The 18,598-nt window shown below is 40.8% G+C and overlaps 2 protein-coding genes across 3 annotated transcripts in view; one reads left to right on the top strand and one right to left on the bottom strand.

Annotated features, from left to right (window-relative positions):
- Window positions 1-370: 370 nt before the first annotated feature.
- Window positions 371-10,793, bottom strand: LOC306914181 (uncharacterized protein). Its single transcript, XM_079491128.1, has 4 exons — window positions 10,742-10,793; window positions 9,856-9,933; window positions 2,585-4,474; window positions 371-1,351 (listed from the first exon to the last, which is right to left on the bottom strand). The coding sequence occupies exons 2-4, from the start codon at window positions 9,899-9,901 to the stop codon at window positions 1,266-1,268; spliced, it is 2,022 nt and encodes a 673-aa protein (XP_079347254.1). The 5' UTR covers window positions 9,902-9,933; window positions 10,742-10,793; the 3' UTR covers window positions 371-1,265.
- Window positions 10,794-13,198: 2,405 nt separating this feature from the next.
- The window catches only part of LOC306914483 (uncharacterized protein), a 37,965-nt gene continuing 32,565 nt past the window's right edge, over window positions 13,199-18,598 (top strand). For both annotated transcript variants that reach the window (XR_013788688.1, XM_079491521.1), the window contains exon 1: window positions 13,199-13,698. Coding sequence is in view for 1 of the 2 variants with exons in the window: in XM_079491521.1 (XP_079347647.1) it covers window positions 13,599-13,698 (100 nt within the window). In the remaining variant the exon portion in view is untranslated. The remainder of the gene's footprint in view (window positions 13,699-18,598) is intronic.

Genomic DNA, 18,598 nt, shown 5'->3' on the forward strand with positions numbered 1-18,598 from the left:
TATGGCCAGGAGTAATTGTTTACTAATAAGTAATGGTTGGAATGGATTCAGGACCCCTGCAAACCTATAATTAGACATCCCACAAGTTCATGTTGGCCAATTCAAATACAATATTCTTGAAAAATCTGTGTGCATATTTAGCCACTTGTTCGAATGCCCCCGCCCCCTGTCAAAAACAGGTAAAATCATTAAAAAAATGAAATGAAAGAAAGCAGCAAATTATTTTTTTCTCTAATATCAACATGAACCTTCGTTAAAAAAAACAAAGTTGTCCTTTAAACTAGAAAACATAATAAAAATGCACATGTAGGCCTAACTATGAGACGAAAATTACATTTAAAACATTGTTTTTGTTTTCCATCTGTTTATTATGTACGCATACAGTTTCAACATCCTACCACCTTTTTCAGCATCAATAATTCAGATTTTCAAAAACGAAACTAAAACTATGGTCATTTTTCCTACACAACATGTTTCCTACTATTTATGCACTCGTAAACTAAAGTAAAATGAAGTATGTTGTAATATAAAATGGCATAATGGTGTTCTGTGCGCATGCGTTGCATTCCAATGCAGTTGGAACATGCATGCACGTGTGTGGGACGTACTGTATGTCTGCGCACACGTACGGCGTCATTAAAATAGCGTCCCACGACTCCCACCAGTTCAAAAAAATCACCGCTAGACCACTGGGCTCAATAATAAATTATGATCATAATCATAATGGTAATCACAATCATGTCTGTTGGACATCTCATTCACGATAGCTCCGATATGATGCTTCTCTGCGTCGAAAACCGGCGCCCTTGGTCCAATGTTTTCACTTTGATCAATGCAACACAACACACTTTTAGGTTAGTCCACTGCAGTATACACCACAACTGATACAATAAGATGTAATATAAGTTGTATAATGACATTGAGCCCGTAATGTTGGGCTCAATTTAGAATATCGAATGCTTTAAGAACTTAGTTTAAATACATCTTTCGGGATAAGAATAAAGTAAAGCAATAGAGGAAACATATACAAACATTACATGATTCACAATTCATTAAAGGTTATTTCGATATCAAATTATTATGAATGAAGAACCAGGCACAAAGTCATACAATGCCTATTATGGAAACTGTCCAAAAAGCTGTCATTTTTATGAATCAGCATTTTTTTCTTCTTACAATTCAACCATATACACGTAGGTAAATTCTCAACCTCTAAACTCAGCAGCTCTGAACTATATTAACTATGGTGAATTTAAGTAGAAAGATCATGCAGGTTCTTCCTCCTGGAAGTCCAGAGGACACTGGTAGTTGGACATCACACCTCCCATGACTCCAGGCTGCTCATCGGAGCCTGTGAGAGAAGTGAATAGAACAAATGGCAAAGACAGGAGGACATATATTAACATGCACCAGGGTCTGACAAAAGTGAGGACGCAAATTGTGATTGGCCAGAATGAGATGATACAGTATGTATACAGTATGATGATGTACGATGATAAGACTAGTGCCCCTCACTTCACGCGGGTGTGATTTATTTCCCCTAAACAAAACAGGTCTTCAAAATAATCAGTAAAACATGTGGGAATGAATTGTGGAGTTAATTAAACCAATCCTTCTGAAGAGGTTATCAGTCTCAGAGCCATTCAGATGAGCATAAAAATACAATAATCAAACGCAAAATAGCAGCTACACAACACTGCCCTACAAAGACAAAGTGCAGTAACTATGTTTTTGGACTCACCGACTTATTTGTGTATCCCAAAGGTCAAATTTTATGGGGGGATAAACGATTATCTCAAGAACATATTTACAAATAGTGTAATATCACTTATTTGCCGATATCTAATTTGGCTGACCAGTCGACCTACTATTGACCTACTATCAGTCCAAAAAAAATCCCTGTAGTTACTGGATCTTGGCTTTGTAGGGCAGAATACAATATCAATAAATAAAACTATACGAGATAAGGGAGAGGTGGCCTCCATTACGGGGACTGCCCATAAGTCCGACATCCCGTTAGTCCGACCTACGTGGCCGGTTAAGACTGAGGTTAGGGTTAGCGACCTACATGGCAGGTTAAGACTGAGGTTAGGTATGCGACCTACGTGGCCGGTTAAGACTGAGATTAGAGTTAGGGTTTGGGATAGTGTTAGTAATCGGTCGGACTAACGCGAGGTTGGAACAATGACATGTTACCCTCCATTACGAGCACCTACCTGGACTGTTGACCGACTCTTCAGCAGCCATTTTCATCTGCAATTTCTGTCCTACACAAAGTTAAATTCCCATTGATAATGAATGGAGAATTTATGTCAAATGTAGACTAGCAAATCAGCCATTTTTGTCCTACACAAACATTAAATTCACATTGACAATGAATTGAGAATTTATGTCATACTGTATGTAGACGAGCAAATCGGCTATTTTTGTCCTACACAAATATTAAATTCCCATTGAAATGATAAGAGCGCCCCTCACTTCACATTTTTTTTTATAAAGAAAGGACGCATTATACCAACCATCGCTGTGTCCATAGTACACACACTACTTTATCCTACTATAAATGAGGGTCAATGAAACTTACTGAGGTCCTGGAGGTCATCAGCTTCCTCCTGTTTAATACAGGTGGTCCTGGTTGGGTCGGGTTTCTCTCCAGTAGGGATTCGATGATGAGGCTTCTCTCTAGTGTGAAGTTTCTGGTGCACTTTGAGATCAGACAAAGCAGTGAACTTCTCCCCACACTGGTCACAGCAGTAAGCCTTCTCTCCGGCGTGAATTCTCTTGTGTTGACTGAGGCTAGAAGTTTTAGTAAAGCTTTTCTCGCACTGGTCACAGCTGAAGCGGGGACGTTTCTGTCCGGTGTGAATTCTCTGGTGTTGTTTGAGAGCAGACAGTACTCTGAACATCCTCCCACACCTCTCACAGTAGTAAGGCTTCTCTCCTGTGTGTATTCTCTGGTGTTCTTTATGAGTACACAATGTAGTGGACTTTTTTCCACACTGTTCACAGCAGTAAGGCTTCTCTCCTGTGTGAGTTCTTTGGTGTATTTTGAGATCTGCTTTAGTGTGGAACCTTTTCCCACACTGGTCACAGCCGTGACGCTTCTCTCCTGTGTGAATTTTCTGATGTAATGTTAGTCTACCCTTAAGAGCAAACGTTTTCCCACACTGATCACAGCAGTAGGGCTTCTCTCCACTGTGGATTGTTCTGTGTGATTTGAGAGATTGCTTTGAACCGAACCCTGTCCCACAGAGGTCACAGCAGTAAGGCTTCTCTCCCATGTGACTTCTTTGATGAACTCTGAGCCCATTCTTGGTATGGAAGCTTTTCCCACACTGGTCACAGCCATAAGGCCTCTCTCCTGTGTGAAATCTCTGGTGTATTTTGAGATAGCCCTCTTGGTTGAACGTTTTCCAACACGTGACACAGGCGAAAGGCTTCTCTCCCGTGTGAGTTCTCTGGTGTTTCTTCAAACTACCCGAGTCATAGAACTTCTTTACACATTGGTCACAGCTGTAACGTTTGTCTCCAGTGTGATGTCTCTTGTGTATCCTAAGGTGACTAATTTGTCTGAAGGTTCTACCACATTGGTCACAACGGAAAGGCTTCTCTCCGGTGTGCGTTCTCTGGTGCATTGTGAGAGTAGAGTTTTGTGTGAAGCTTATGCCACATTGGTCACAGCTGTACGGTTTCTCACCAGTATGGACTCGCCGGTGTTTTTTTAATGCACCCTCACCGCCAAACCGCTTCCCACACTGGTCACAGCAGTACGGCTTCTCTCCCGTATGGACACGCATATGCAATTTTAGGTGTCCAGACCGATTAAAACACTTCCCACATATTTCACAGCTGTAAGGCTTCTCTCCAGTGTGAATTCTCTTGTGTTTCAACAGGCTAGCTTTTATAGTGAAGGTTTTGCCGCATTGTTCGCAACAGTGAGGCTTCTGATCCATGTGAATTTGCCGGTGTACTTTGAGATAATAATATGAAGTAAAGCCTTGTCCACACTGGTCACAGCACCAGGGATTCTCTGTGGTGTGAATTCTCATGTGGTTTCTGAAACTATCCTTGTGAAGGTACTTTTTCCCACACTTGTCACAACAGTAAAGTTCCTCTCTAGTATGGATATGCTCATGAGATTTTAAGGCGCTATGCTGAGCAAAACACATCCCACATTTTTCACAGCTGAATGGCTTCTCTCCGGTGTGAAGTGTCCGGTGTCTGTTGAGTTTCGACACCAGACCGAACCTTTTGCCACATTGTTCGCAGCTGTAAGGTTTCTCTCCGGTATGTACAACCTGGTGTTGTTTTAAGTGTCCGGCGCGAATAAAACTCTTCCCACATGTTTCACAGCTGAATTGCCTCTCTCCTGTGTGAACTTTCTTGTGTCGCACGACAATAGATTTTCCGGTGATGGTTTTCCCACGTTGTAGAGAGTTCATCTTCACCTGCAGTTTGGACTCCATAGACAGATCTGGAATGAAGGAATTTAATTGACATTAATTCAGGGTTCACTAAGTCAACTCCATCAATAACAGACACTATTGTGGGGGTGATATGTAACAAAAAATAGGCTCAGTTGTTCACTTCCACCAGGATTCCATATGGAATCTTTGAAGTATGATGATTCAAGCCGTTTTCTCAAAGGATCTGGGCGTAAAATGAGAAGTAATGATGGCCACCAGTGTTATTGGTTCATTAGGTTTCGTATTCCAATCTTTGACATTTCATCACTTGAGTTGTGAAACCACTTTTACTCTGTTTTGTTTTTATGAAGTACAAATTCTAATGCAACAATATTTAGAAAATGTAAATTTCTGTAGTTGCTTTTGGCAGCTTGAGTCTATGTGAGTTGTATATAATGTATATTATCATCTTAACCTTAACTAACCTTAACTAATAATTAATAATGCCACCTTTTGTAATTAACCCATTTAGAACTTAGACCAGATTCTACAAATGTCTTATAAATCCTGACAGTTTTCTGAAAAAACTATGTTTCTATATCAGTGGTTCTCAAACTATTTCATGTCAAGGACCCCAGAAATCATATGCAATCGGCCCCCGACCCCCATCTGAAAATATGTTGTTTCAGGGATGAGCTTGTAGATCTGCTATTTTTCAATAGCTAAAGGATAACATAATGCTTAAAACACCAAAAAGGGTTCCCGTTAGTGGTGTGTCGGTCATGAACGAACAAATCAAATTAACTAGTTATTCATGGTGAACGAAACCGACCCGGTTTCGTTCACTAAGATAGAGGCCGTCCGTTCATTTGCAAACGAACATAATAAGCTTACTGAAACAGCACAAACTCATTACTGGACAAGGACAATGTTGGTGTAACCAGGAGATTCGATAGGGAATGTATATTTTAAATACACAAATGAACAAGTAAAAAGAAAGAACAAGCTTTAAAGCGGCTAGTGTCTCAACTCCTCCCCGCTTATGTGTTGCTAATCGTGGGGCACGGGAGGTGGTGTTTGTCTCGATTTCTCCACGGTACGCAGAGGCAAACCGATTTTACAGCTCGCCTCCTACAAATCAAATCAAAACAAATCAAACTAGAAAAAGTGCCCTTCTGGGCACAGGTCTCCACCAGGAGGATAGGAGTGTGTGTGAAATGGGCAAAATGTTTAGGAGCAATATAAACGTGTGTGTGTGTGTGTGTGTGTGTGTGTGACGCAGCTTGGCCTGTTGTAGCGCCACCATGAGGCTGATTTGAAAACTGTCAGTGGCATTTCTTCCAAAGCCTAGTGGGAATATGCATGCACAGTTTCACCACAATCGGATGCTGCGTTGAGTAGTTGTGGCGATTTGTACAAAACGGGTACAAAGCGGGCTACTCCTGAAAGGTTTAGAAGCCAATCGTAGGCAATGAGGGTGGATTATGAGAAATCAAACAAACCCGTCTTGATCACATGACTATGGAGAGCATATGTACCGATTTGCGTGAAATTTGGATAAAATCTGAAAGAGTAATAATAGAAAATGTGTTTTATATATGTCGGCCTCCTGGTGGCGCTATAAAGAGCAGATGTGAAAAATTCCAGGCAAAGGTTTTTCCTTGGCCTCTAGGGAGTTGGCATACAAAGTTATCCACAGATCCGTGCAGTTAGAGGTAAAAACACTTTTAGGCCAGTTATAGCGCCACCATGAGGCTGAGTTGAAAATGTTCCAGTGGCATTTCTTCCTCGGCCTAGTGGGAATGTGCGTGCACAATTTCACGGAAATCACATGATGTGTTCATGATTTGCAGCATTTTGTTTGAAACTGAGCACTCCTGCGAACTTTGGAAGCCAATCTTAGCCAATCAGGATGGAGTCTGAGAAATCTGAAAGACCTGTTTCTTTGAATGGCTCTAGAGAGACTGTGTACCAATTTGCGTGATGTTTGGACAAAATCTGTAGGTGTACTGTCCAAAAACTTGTTTTGCACAAAGCGGCCTCCTGGTGGCGCTATAACAGGCCGTTCTGGAAATGGGGGCAGAGGTTCATCGTTGGCATCCAGGGAGTGTGTGTGCAAAATTTGGCATCGACCGGGTTAACGGTGCCAGAGATTAGCTGTTCACAGACGGACACACGGACGGACGGACAAGTTATTTTTACAAGCACGGAGTGCAAAACATACTCTCTCCCCATGCCTTCGGCCTGGTGGAGACAATCAACCTTTATTTATATAGCATCAAGAAACCAGCGTGAGACATGGATAATAAATAGGTGCCTAAATAGGTTAAAATCAGTTCACATTGAAAGCCAGGGAAAAAAGGTGCGTTTTAAGAAGGGATTTGAGAATGTCAATGGTTTGAGCAGCTCTAATATGGGCGGGGAGGTTGTTCCAAAGCTCAGGGGCTGCCACCGCAAAAGCACGGTCACCTACAGACATTATCCGCCCACGGTACCTCTCCTCAAAACGCAAAGGAGGTTATCTCTCCTCTAACTGGCAGGCTACCTCTCCCTACAGTATATCCCCCACCGGTCCGCTCCCCAGCCCTGAGCCGTCCTTTTCCCCTGGGAGAGAGACTCAAACCCGAAGGAGATTCTGCACTCACCTCCGCGACCGAAAATCAACATGGCGGAAATTGTGAACAAAGTTGAAATGCTAATTTGGAACTGAAGAACCCAATAGGAGGAGGGATTATACAAAGTAGGGCGACATGGCTGATGTTGGCCGTACAACCAAATCAGATTAACCGTTTTACATAGAATATACATAAAATCCCTTATGTATATAGGATGAGAAAGCCTGATTCAAAAATGGGACTTTGTGGGGATAGAAAATACATAGGGGAGCCCCAAAAACACCAAAGAATTGAAAAAGTTGACTTTTATGTGTGGCCAAGTGGAAAATAGCATGTTCCCAGAAGAAACCACTAGATGGCACTAAACCCCTATGGGTCTTCCCAGGGCCAGGTGTACCAGAGAGGAAGTTGTAGTCAGGGACGGATTAACCCCCACAAGGGCCCGTGGGCCGGTAATTTTCTGTGGGCCCCTATAGTGCGTGTGCGTGCAAACGTTTTGTGTTTTTATCATCTTTTTGACCTAAATTTAACAAAATCAACAGCCAATGGAGGGCCTCAAACCCAGTACCGCACGGTCCAATTTCCCCGAAGGGCCCCTGAGAGCCAAGGGCCCCTGGGGCACGGCCCCACCGGCCCAATGGATAATTTGTCCCTGGTTGTAGTAGAGGAAGCAGGAAGTGCATTTTACTGCCACTGTCCATGATTGTGGAGAGTTGTTTATATTCTAAAACATGATTGTGTTCACATGCAACAGTAGTGAGCAGAGGAGTGTTGTACAGCTTCATGCTGCAAGCATTTGCTGAAGGAGGTTGATGACCTGTGTTTCATGTGCTGTGAGAGCACCAAAGAGTTCATGTAGTGACTAAGAGGTATCACTACAGTTATTTGTGCACCTTAATTTCAGTTTAGGATTGTTACTGTACTGTGAATTGAATTCTGACCCAAGCCTGGGGTCAAGGACTGTAACCACAACTGGACTGTAATAAGGACAGAGTATTGTTGTTAGCAAAGACAAGCTGCTCTTTTTGTTTTGTGTTTTTGTTGTTGTCTTTTGTTGTCAACCTTAAATTGGAAACTAACTTTAAAACTGTTCTCAAAACTGAAGGACAGTCTGATAATAAACAACCCCAAATGCAGTATTGTGTCCGGTGTCATCCATATCACCAGGTCACATATGTTATAGCTCCTTCCCCTTGTATGGCAGTGGTTTTCACCCCTTTTCATATCAAGGTCCATTATTTACTTTACATTTGAGCCATGGACATGACATTTAGCCTCTCAGACCCCAAACTTAGAATATTTTGTTATCATTGGATAGGATTCTGTCCACAATTCCATGTTGTATTGATGTTGGTACCATAGGAGAGAACAGGCAAATGTTGATCAAAATAACAATTCTTCTACACACTCTAATTGTGTAGGCTTCTTGTAAATTAAGTAATGCAGATCTTTAACAATAATTCTCTTGCGGGTCCATTTGGTTTCATTTTACACTCAAGAATTAAAGATCTATATATAAGGTGTACATTTGGTTAACAACTCTGCATTATTCAGCTGGTGATCACCTGGAACCCCCTCATCATTGACTCACTGCTCATGATCATGCATATTCATAGCATAATGGCTCTCTGCTTTTCATTAGAAAAGAATAAGCCTTATTATGCATGATAACCGTAACTTTGTCCTCCTTTACCGTTTAGTAGTATCACAAGAATAGTCATTGTCCCTTAAAAATATTTAAATAATAATACATAATATAATATATTGCTATGATGATCATGATGATAGCTCTGGTCTGTCATATAGTAAAACAGTGTATACAAATATCTGGGGGTGATGATAGACGCCACCTTATCATGGTCCTCTCATATTGAATATATCCGTAAGAGGATACAGCAGCGTATTGTACTCCTTACACCGTCTTAGATCGCTTGGTGCTAGTAGAAGAAGCCCAGACCAAGAGCATGCTTAGACTGGCGAAGAGTATCTCGTCTGACCCCTTACATGTTTTAAATTATGAATATCAACTGTTGCCCTCCATGAGGCGGTTTAGAGTCCCTAAATATAAGAAAAACAGGCTAAAGAACTCATTTGTACACCAGTCTGTTCTGCTTTTAAACCAAAATCGGTAAACCAGAGGATATGTTCTTGTTCCTGTCTGTTTCTATGATTTGTGTCCTGTAATGTATCTTTTTGTAATGTATCGTGTCTGTCTTGTCTGTATCTTGAACGGTGACATCATGGACGCAAAACAAATTTCAGTGCAAGCTGACAATAAAGTTGTATCGTATCGCATCGTATCATATCGTATCGTATATAGCTATTAGACTAAATGTTTACAGTAACATAATAAAACAGTATATATAGGCTAAATTAGGGATGGGAATTATCCATCAATTAATTAATTGATATTTTGATAACCTTATCGATCGATTAACCGGTTAGTTGATAAGATGAGTTTTTTTTGTTGCTCATATACAGAAAAAATACAAAAGGCAATTATATTCCTTAAACAAATATTTATTTGACCATTTGAGATACAGGTCCAGGCAATGGCATATTTGTATTACACTGTCTGTCGCATCACATGCAAAAGCAGAGACGTTTCTGTGGCTACCAAGGTCGGGGGGACTTTTTTATTAACCGACCCACATGTGCGTTCCTCTGCCACGCGCACGCAGACAGCATTACATTCACAGAAAAACACCCCATGACTGAACCACATAACTTTTGATTAATTGTTAACCGATACGTTTAATTGAATAATTTCTTAACGGCGCTTAACGATTAACATCACTAGACTAAATATTTAGTAAAACAGCACATATACATACCTATCCTGTGTAACTTGATCACTGGTTTCAACATGGTGGTCTGCATCACTGCTACAACTCTGTTCTTGAATTCACACTCTGATGGAAGACAAGAATATCATAATGTCATAACAGCCCCGAATCTATAGGCCTCTGGCATAGTGTTGCACGATTCCTTCTCAAAATGTGACTTTAAATGGCATTAGAAAACATGTGTTTTATACATTGCCAAAGCTAAAATAAAACATGAATGCAATTAAAAGGGAATAAAGAGATTGCAGAGTACACCACAACTTAACAGAAACAGCACTTAATTGCTGTCAGGAATAGCATAAAATGTTATAAAGCTTTTGAAACTAATATAGTAGGCCTAATAGCAGCAATATTTCGCATTCACTTGTGGTTTGATTGATTGATTGATGCATTTATTAACAGATTGGAGAATTACAGTACATTTCAAGCACAACTCAATACAAAACTGTTAACTGTGGACGACACCATAAAGTATTACACTTATTGTTTACAATAGGGCCCATCATGTTCAATTCATCATCATGGTATAAATTAAAACCTTTATTGGGATAAATTGCAGATTTCTTCCACCCATGTATTCACAATTGCGCACAAATAGCCACATTTATTCCCCCCCAGATGTGATTAAAAGGTAGCCTATGTGTTTATCTGAACCAGAACCACTATATCTATTGGTGCAGACCATGGTGCAGGAATACACATGTAGACTTTAAGGTGGTTGTATACTCCAGACATACCTCTGTAATAATAGCGCGTGACGGTGCGTGCGTGCATGCGCGCAAATACGGTTTACGCACAGGCATAAACACACAAAGAAACAAGTACAATGCACGTCAATAACACTCATTCAGAATGTAAACATTAAAAAACATACCTCGCTTCTTGACGGCGGTATATTTCTCTCAGCAGATATAAGCTAGTAGATACAAGACTTCCGGTGGACGATCCGGTGGACGATCTTCAAAATAAGAGTACTGTCAAGAGTGAACTGAATCCATTGAAAAACTATTTGCACATTAAATTAAGCATTTAAACGATGCTCTACAACACAAATAATAATGACATATATAAATTGATAAATGATGTTCACTGGAGTGCATGGTCTTTACAAATTGGACACTGGACAACAGTTCTATGTTTCAACTGGTCTGGCATATGCATGCGTTCGGAGAGACCTCATCTACAGTCTACAACACCACAATCTCCGCTAAGCCAGAGAGGTGTTAAAAGGTGTGGTGGGCCTTCCAGTGCAACCAGAGGAAAAACATGTGCCATTTCCAGACTTTAGTGCACGCTGGACAAAATACGGCTCTTCGTATCAACTGCTCTGACATACACACGCGTTCAATGAGACCTGCTGTCCTGAGACAGAGGGTCAATACTAAGAGAGAACCATCAGTTTGAAGTAGAATGCTTCATTCGGATTTTGAAAACTGTGTTTTACTGTTTTTGCATGTGGTTATAATTTAAATGGAGTGATGACCTGATGAAGATCCACAGGATTGAAACGTTGACAGACTAACTACTTTGTGGTGTGCGGGCTCCATCCATCTTTTAACTGAAGTCTCTTTAGCCCAGCACCCACCTGTCGATGTGCGTCGATGTGCCACGCGTTTTTACACCTCTCTGGTTTAGCGGAGTCTGGTGTTGTAATCTGTAGAGGAGGTCTCTCTCTCCGAATGCGTGTGTATGTCAGACCAGTTGAAACAGAACCGTATTTTTTTTTGTCCAGCATCCACTATAGTCTGGAAATGGCACATATTTTACCTCTTGCATCTTGCCCCACTGGATGACCCGCCACACTCTGGCTTCACGGATATTGTGGAGTTGTAGAGCAGTTCATACAAAGGGACGTTTTTGGTCCAGTGATCACTATAGTCTACTTTTTTTTTACTCTGGCCAAACTGGACGGCACACACACAGTAGATTAGGGTATGGGTAAAATGTTTTCTGTCTTTAAACTAATTAAAGGAGCATTCAGTGATTTGGGTGATTTGGAAAACCACCCAGTCCGCCCCGGTAACAAAATGTGCACATGCACGCTCTACAGTGGGGGGAAGTGCAACAGGTCAACAGCATGTGCACCAAGGCCCGCCCCCACTCGATCATGATTGGAGGAAGGCCCCTCTCATCCTGATTGGATGAAGGCTTTGCCACCCGCCACCAAAACTGAAACTAGGGTTTTTTGACCCCAGGGGCTCACTGGGGACAGGGAGGAACTCCTTATATGGTCAGCACACTCTATAGTAGGGAGGATTATCCAGAAAAAAAGAAAAAACAAGTGATATTTGAATTAAGTCAAATCACTGAATATACCTTTAAACTAGGCCAATTCATTAATTCAGTCATTATATCTCTCTTTTTATGACAAAAGCTAATTATGATTTGGTATTTCTAAATTGTTCTAATTAAATAGACAGATAAATTAAATAATAAGAATAATAAGAATAAGAATAAGAATATAATAAAATAAATTAAAATTGTGGGCCTATATTAATTAATTACATATGCCTATAACATGGATACACAGTAGGCCTATAAATATTAGTAGATTTGTATTGTATTTCTGTTGTTAAATAGGTGAGAGATTAACTATAAACCCCACACTGCACAGTACATAGAATATGGTAAAAATATGGTAAATGGTGCATTTATATAGCGCCTTTATCCAAGGCACTTTACAGAGATTGTGCATTACATTCACCCATTCACACACACATACATACACCAATGGCAGCGGAAACCATGCAAGGCACCAACTAGCACATCGGGAGCAATTAGGGGTTCAGTGTCTTGCTCAAGGACACTTCGACAGTAACTCTGCGGGAGCCCGGGTTCGAACTGGCAACCTTACGGTTACCATCCAGGCACTCTACCCCTGAGCCACCGCCGCCGCCGTTAATATTTAGTTACTGCAAGAGTGAGGTCTAGCCAAGTAGCCAACACCAACACCAACTTATTAAAGTGTCCTACAATGACCTACATCATAACCCCACACAGGCTTACAAGACACTCATACAATGTACATAATGATACAAGGGACCGTAGGAGAATGTGTGCCCATTTAATGGGGATCAATAGCCATTTTAAATAGGTAACAACCTTTAAGGGCACATAAGTACTCTAGTATAAGCAATTTAAAAATATATATATCATAAATGCATTTTTAAAATAAATGTATGTCTTTTAAAAACATAAATTCTGACTCTCTTATTCTGAAGTCAACCGGAAACCTTATATCTGCTAGCTCACACCCCGGAAGTAAACTGGAAATCTTATATCTGCTAAATAACGGAGCCGAAGTTTTCTCCCTCCTTTCCTGATCCTCTTGTTTCTCCTTCTCTCCTCCCCTCTTCTGTTCTCCGCGGTGACGTCAGAGAGGGCAGCGTGCACAGACAGTGCAGTGAGTCGTTCCTGTCGGTACAAACAAACACAAGAACACCGAGGAAACTCATGAAAAGAATAACAACAGATATTACAAACTTTACTTTAACAGAATAACACCGACAGACAGACAGACACGACAACTCACCGAATGACACGAGGTACGGTGGGTGGGTGTCGGCGTGAAATCTATCATCACAACATGAGCTAGGCAGGCTGAGTGTTATTATTGTCACTTTTCTCAACTCCATTTTACCCGACTGACGGGCGGAGGGATAAGGAAGGAACGGAGGAGGAGGGGAGGACAGATAGAGAGATAGAAAGAAAAGAAAGAGAGAGAAGAAGAGATGGCCGAAGCTCGGAGGACAGAGGACGAGGAGGAGAACATGAGAGACGCTCGGATGGATCAGGTGGTCAGGAGACAGCCCAGACCCAACTCATCTGGAGGTGATCAACTCTTTATGATAAATGATCATGGTTTTATTGTAAGCAGTGGGGGGAAAATGTACTCAAATTAATGTTTCAATACTGAAGTTATCAATACTGAAATATATAAATACTCCCTTATTATTATATAATAATAGGCTACTTATTTTTTACTTAATATACTAAGTAAAAGTAAGTAGCCTACTCATTTTGCAGAATGCCCCATTTCAAGTTTTCAAATGTAGGCCTATAACAAATCTTTTGAAAATAGCAAATCTACAAGCTCACAAGGGTCACAAGATCAAGGGTCGCAAGCTCACAAGGGTCCTGGAAAAATATTTGGCTATGCATTGTTTTGGCTATTGATTTTGTTAATAAAACATTTTCCAAAACATGTATTCGGTAATATAACATTACACTATATGTAACATAATTAGTCTTTTGCCCGAACAAGCTGGGTGATTGCACCATGACAAAAAGAACAGATCTACAAGCTACAAGGAAAGGTTTTGGAAATTCATTGGTAAAAATGTGTGGGAACCCTGTATATTTTCTGGAGTCCCCCAGGGCTCTTTACTAGGTTTACTAGACTAATTCCCTCTACACCAAAACTCTTTCCTGAAAATAGTTTACAAGCTCACATCATGTTGGACGTGACACTTGTAGATCTTTGGTGAATGTTCTCCCAATAATATGGACGCAAGGGTTCAACAAGGGGATAAGTAAGTTAATATCTAACTTAATGTCTATTATACTTAGTTGACGGGTGTCACCCAGGGTTCTACGCTAGGTCAGCTCCTTTTTTCTCCCCTCTAATCTCTAGTCTACACCACATCTCTTTGTAGAAAACAGCTGATCTGCAAGCTCACAATTTATAAGTAAAGCAAAAAATATGTAAGTGAAGTTTGAAGGAAGTTGTTTATTCAATTTGACCTATATTTCCTGCATATGATATAATACCTGTATGTGTTAAACACACACGTGCGCTTCAAAACACTTGTCATTTTTTCATCGGGTGTTTTTTATTATATCAGCCTCGAGGGAGGGTGTGTACGCACACTCACGTGTTGTGTCGTGTGCACCTGCTTGACCCCCACCCACCCACCCGCGCGCACACACACACACACACACACACACACACACACACACACACACACACACACGCACTACACGCACATTCCAGGGTGACAGTAATGGTACATGGTAGTGCCAAGACTGAAACCCATTATTTTAATGTTCAACACTCTCTCTCTCTCTCTCTCTCTCTGTGTGTGTGTGTCTCTCTCTCTGTGTCTCTCAGTCTCTAACTATTCTCCATTTGTTTTCCCTCCCTGTCTGTTTTTCTTTCATGCTGCCTCACCCTCTCCCCTCCCTGTCTGTCCTTTGTACCATTATCTTTCCCTCTGTCTCACACTGCTCCATTCCCTTTGTGCGTGCGTGCGTGCGTGTGTGCGTTTGTGGCGTGCGTGCGTGTGTGCGTGTATGCATGTGTACTGATTCTACTGAAAGGGTAGGCTATAGATTCTGACAGAACATTGATGTTAGAGCCACATTAGTGCAGCTGTTAATGTTTGCTCCTTTCTTTGGAGACTGTCATCCACAGTCACAGTGTTACTGACCTGTTGTTGGCTGACTAAAAACACTGCAATGCAGAAACACAAGTAAAAGTCTGCAATTCAAAATGTACTTGAGTGAAAGTACAAACGTATTGGCATCAAAATGTATTTAGAGTACCAAAAGTCGAAGTACTCATTGTTCAGAATGTCCCGTTTCAAGTTTTCAAATGTATAATAATCTTTTTGAAAATAGCAGATCTTAGTGTACAAGCTCGAGCTTGTAGATCAGTTATTTGCGAATGGCTGAAATTTATATAGGGGTGAAGTGTTTGATGTATGATTTGTAATTATAATCAAAGTAACTAAAGTTTTCAAATAAATGTACAGTAGTGCAGTAAAAGTATTTGCCTCTGAGATGTAGCGGAGTAGAAGTAAAAGTATTGGAAATCGGAAATACTCCAGTAAAGTACAAGAACCTCAAAATTATACTTAAGTACAGTACTTAAGTACTAGTTACTTTCCACCACTGCCAAACTTGAAATATAAAGATATAAGGTTTCTGCCCGACACCAGCGATCCAAACCCGTTTGGAATTAATTTGTCCAATCACCAGTGGTGGAAAAATAACTAACTTTTTTTTACTTAAGTAAAAGTATCAATACTGCAATGTATCAATTGGTACTTAAAGTACTAAAGTAGAAAGTAGTCACTATGCAGAATGTCCCGTTTCAGAAGTTTTCAAATATCTTTTGAAAATCTCAAATTTACAAGTCGGATTTGATAGGATAGTGGCTCAGGAGGTAGAGTGGCTGTTTGCGAACCGGATGGTTCCCAGTCCAATCCCGGGCTCCCACAGAGTTAGTGTCGAAGTGTCCTTGAGCAAGACTCTGAACCCCCTAATTGCTCCCGATGTGCAGGTTGGTGCCTGCCTTGCATGGTTTCCCCCGCCATCGGTGTAGGAATGTGTGTGTGAATGGTAAAGCACCTTGGATAAAGGCGCTATATAAATGCGCCATTTTATCACAACACAATGTGAGCTTGTAGGGGGCGTAGTGGTGTGGTGCTGTCGCCTCACAGGCACTGGGGACGCTGTGTCCCCTAGGGTATGTAGGTACCCTCACAAAAAACATGCAGTAGTCCTGGTCTCTAAACTACCTCCCCCTGGCCAGCCGGGGCTGGGCGCCTGATGGAGGGAAAAGGAACTGGTCGGAATAACGTTTTCCTTCCATGCACTACGTCCGGCCGGGGAAACTCTCCCTGTCAGGTGAAAAGAAGCAGCTTGGTCTCCTCATGCATAGAAGGAATCATGAGGTCAGTCCCCCCCTCCATGTTGGCAGAGGAAGCGTAGCGCCCAGGTTTACATTAGATAATTGACACTGGGTGAAAAAATGGGTTGCAATAATTGTGGGATACAAAAATAAATATATATTTTTTTATTGTAGTAAAAGTACAATGTTTGGATTTGAGATCATGTAGTGGAGTAGAAGTAAAAGTATTGGAAATACTCAAGTAAAGTACAAATACCTCAAACTTTTACTTATTAAGTACAGTACTTAAGTGCATGCAGGCTACTTAGTTACTTTCCACCGCTGGTGTTCCAAAACGTTAGTCTGGAGCCCTGCTATCAAACACCTTTGGAATGAATTGGTCTAATCACTCAACATCAGAGTCTGACCCAAATGCAAATGTCTCGTGTCTGAATAGAAGCACTGATACTTCTTGCTCTTTACTTGGCTACTGCCACTGTTTCTTGGACGGCTTTTTTCCCCACTTCTTGGAACATTGCTGCTGCAACTTGCTTTTGGCTACAAATATATAATGCTAATTAGAATCATTTATAATTGTACTATGTATTGTAATAATTGGCATTCTAATGTTAGTAATTAACCGCTTAGCCCTACTTTGTTGTACCACATGTAGCTAAAAATTCAAATACGAGATCTACAAGCTCACAGAGTGCTGCATAATATACACATACTTAGGGCTGGGCGATACTAGTGACACACTGGTGGTCATGTTCATTTTTTAGTCATGACATGACATGTCCCTGATAGTGGCGTGTCATGACTCATGAGTGAACTTGTGGTTAAATTCATGTTTCGTTCCATCTCTTACAATGTTGGAAACAGGGAACAGACACGGCCGTTTGCTTTTCACAGTCCAGTGGATTTAAAGTAGTTGAAGCGAAAAATATTTAGTCTCTGTGACACATCTAGGGGCCACAACCTGCATTCAAAGATGTTCCTAGAAGCTTTGTCATTGGTCGAAAACCCCCCCCCAAAAAGGGTCATTAAAACTTTGACATATTATTGCTTATAGAAGCTTTTTTTTTTTTTTTATAACTTTGTTTATTGGTTTTTTTCACAGAAGCATTATTGAAATACTGGAGTAGAAAAAGAATAGATGGCGGCATTAACAGCTTCTCTTCATAAACCCCACAAGTATAACATACAAGAATAAATACATTGAATTTTCACCCCAAAGAAAAAGGACAACAGAAAACAAGACAAACAAACCTTAAATACAGGATCAATAAAAGTTGAAAAAATAAAAGGCTGCTTATAGAAGCTTTAAGTAAAACTATCAATACTGCAATGTAGAAATATTCTGTTAAAAGTAAAAGTCCAGAATTGAAAATGAGAAATACTCATTGTGCAGAAGTTTTCAAATGTATAAATATCTTTGATCTACAAGCTCAGAATGTGTCGCATTGCGAGCTTGCAGATCGGCTATTTTAAAATGGCCGAAATAGGGCTGAAGTGGTTAATGTATATGCTTTATTGGGTAATAATATTCAAAATCTACAACTACAGTAACTAGTAACTAAAGTTTCCAAATGAATGTAGAATGGAGTAGAAGTACAATGGCTCAGGGGTAGAGTCGCTGGTAGAGCGGATGGGAACCGTGAGGTTCCCAGTTCGAACCCGGGCTCCCCCAGAGTGTCGTGTCGAAGTGTCCTTGAGCAAGACGATGAACCCCTAATTGCTCCCAATGTGCAGGTTGGTGCATGGTTTCCATGTGTGTGTGAATGGGTGAATGTAATGCACAATCTGTGTAAAGCGCCTTGGATAAAAGCACTATATATGCACCATTTATAATATTTGGATCCGAGATGTAGTGGAGTAAAAGTCTTGGAAATTGGAAATATGTAATAAGTAAGTGCAACTACCTCAAAATTGTGTAAATAAATGTACTTAGTTACTTTACACCACTATAGACGGGTCCCTGCAGAAATGAGTGCTGCACAGAGCGCTAAAGGATGTCGACCACCCACTTCAGACTGCTGGCAAATCCCATTTTGTTTGTGAAATCTGATCTACAGGACTGACTGTCCACACTGTTATTTGCAAGTGATCAGATGGGAT

The sequence above is a fragment of the Electrona antarctica genome (assembly GCF_951216825.1).
Source record: "Electrona antarctica genome assembly, chromosome: 21".
NCBI classification, from domain to species: Eukaryota; Metazoa; Chordata; class Actinopteri; order Myctophiformes; family Myctophidae; genus Electrona; species Electrona antarctica.

Bases quoted from the DNA above. Each gene is read 5' to 3' on its own strand.
- LOC306914181 (XM_079491128.1), bottom strand. From the start codon at position 9,901: ATGCAGACCACCATGTTGAAACCAGTGATCAAGTTACACAGGATAG. The intron at 4,475-9,855 runs GTATGTATATGT...CCTTCATTCCAG, and splicing joins GATCAAGTTACACAGGATAG to ATCTGTCTATGGAGTCCAAA. The intron at 1,352-2,584 runs GTAAGTTTCATT...CTTCTCTCACAG, and splicing joins TGATGACCTCCAGGACCTCA to GCTCCGATGAGCAGCCTGGA.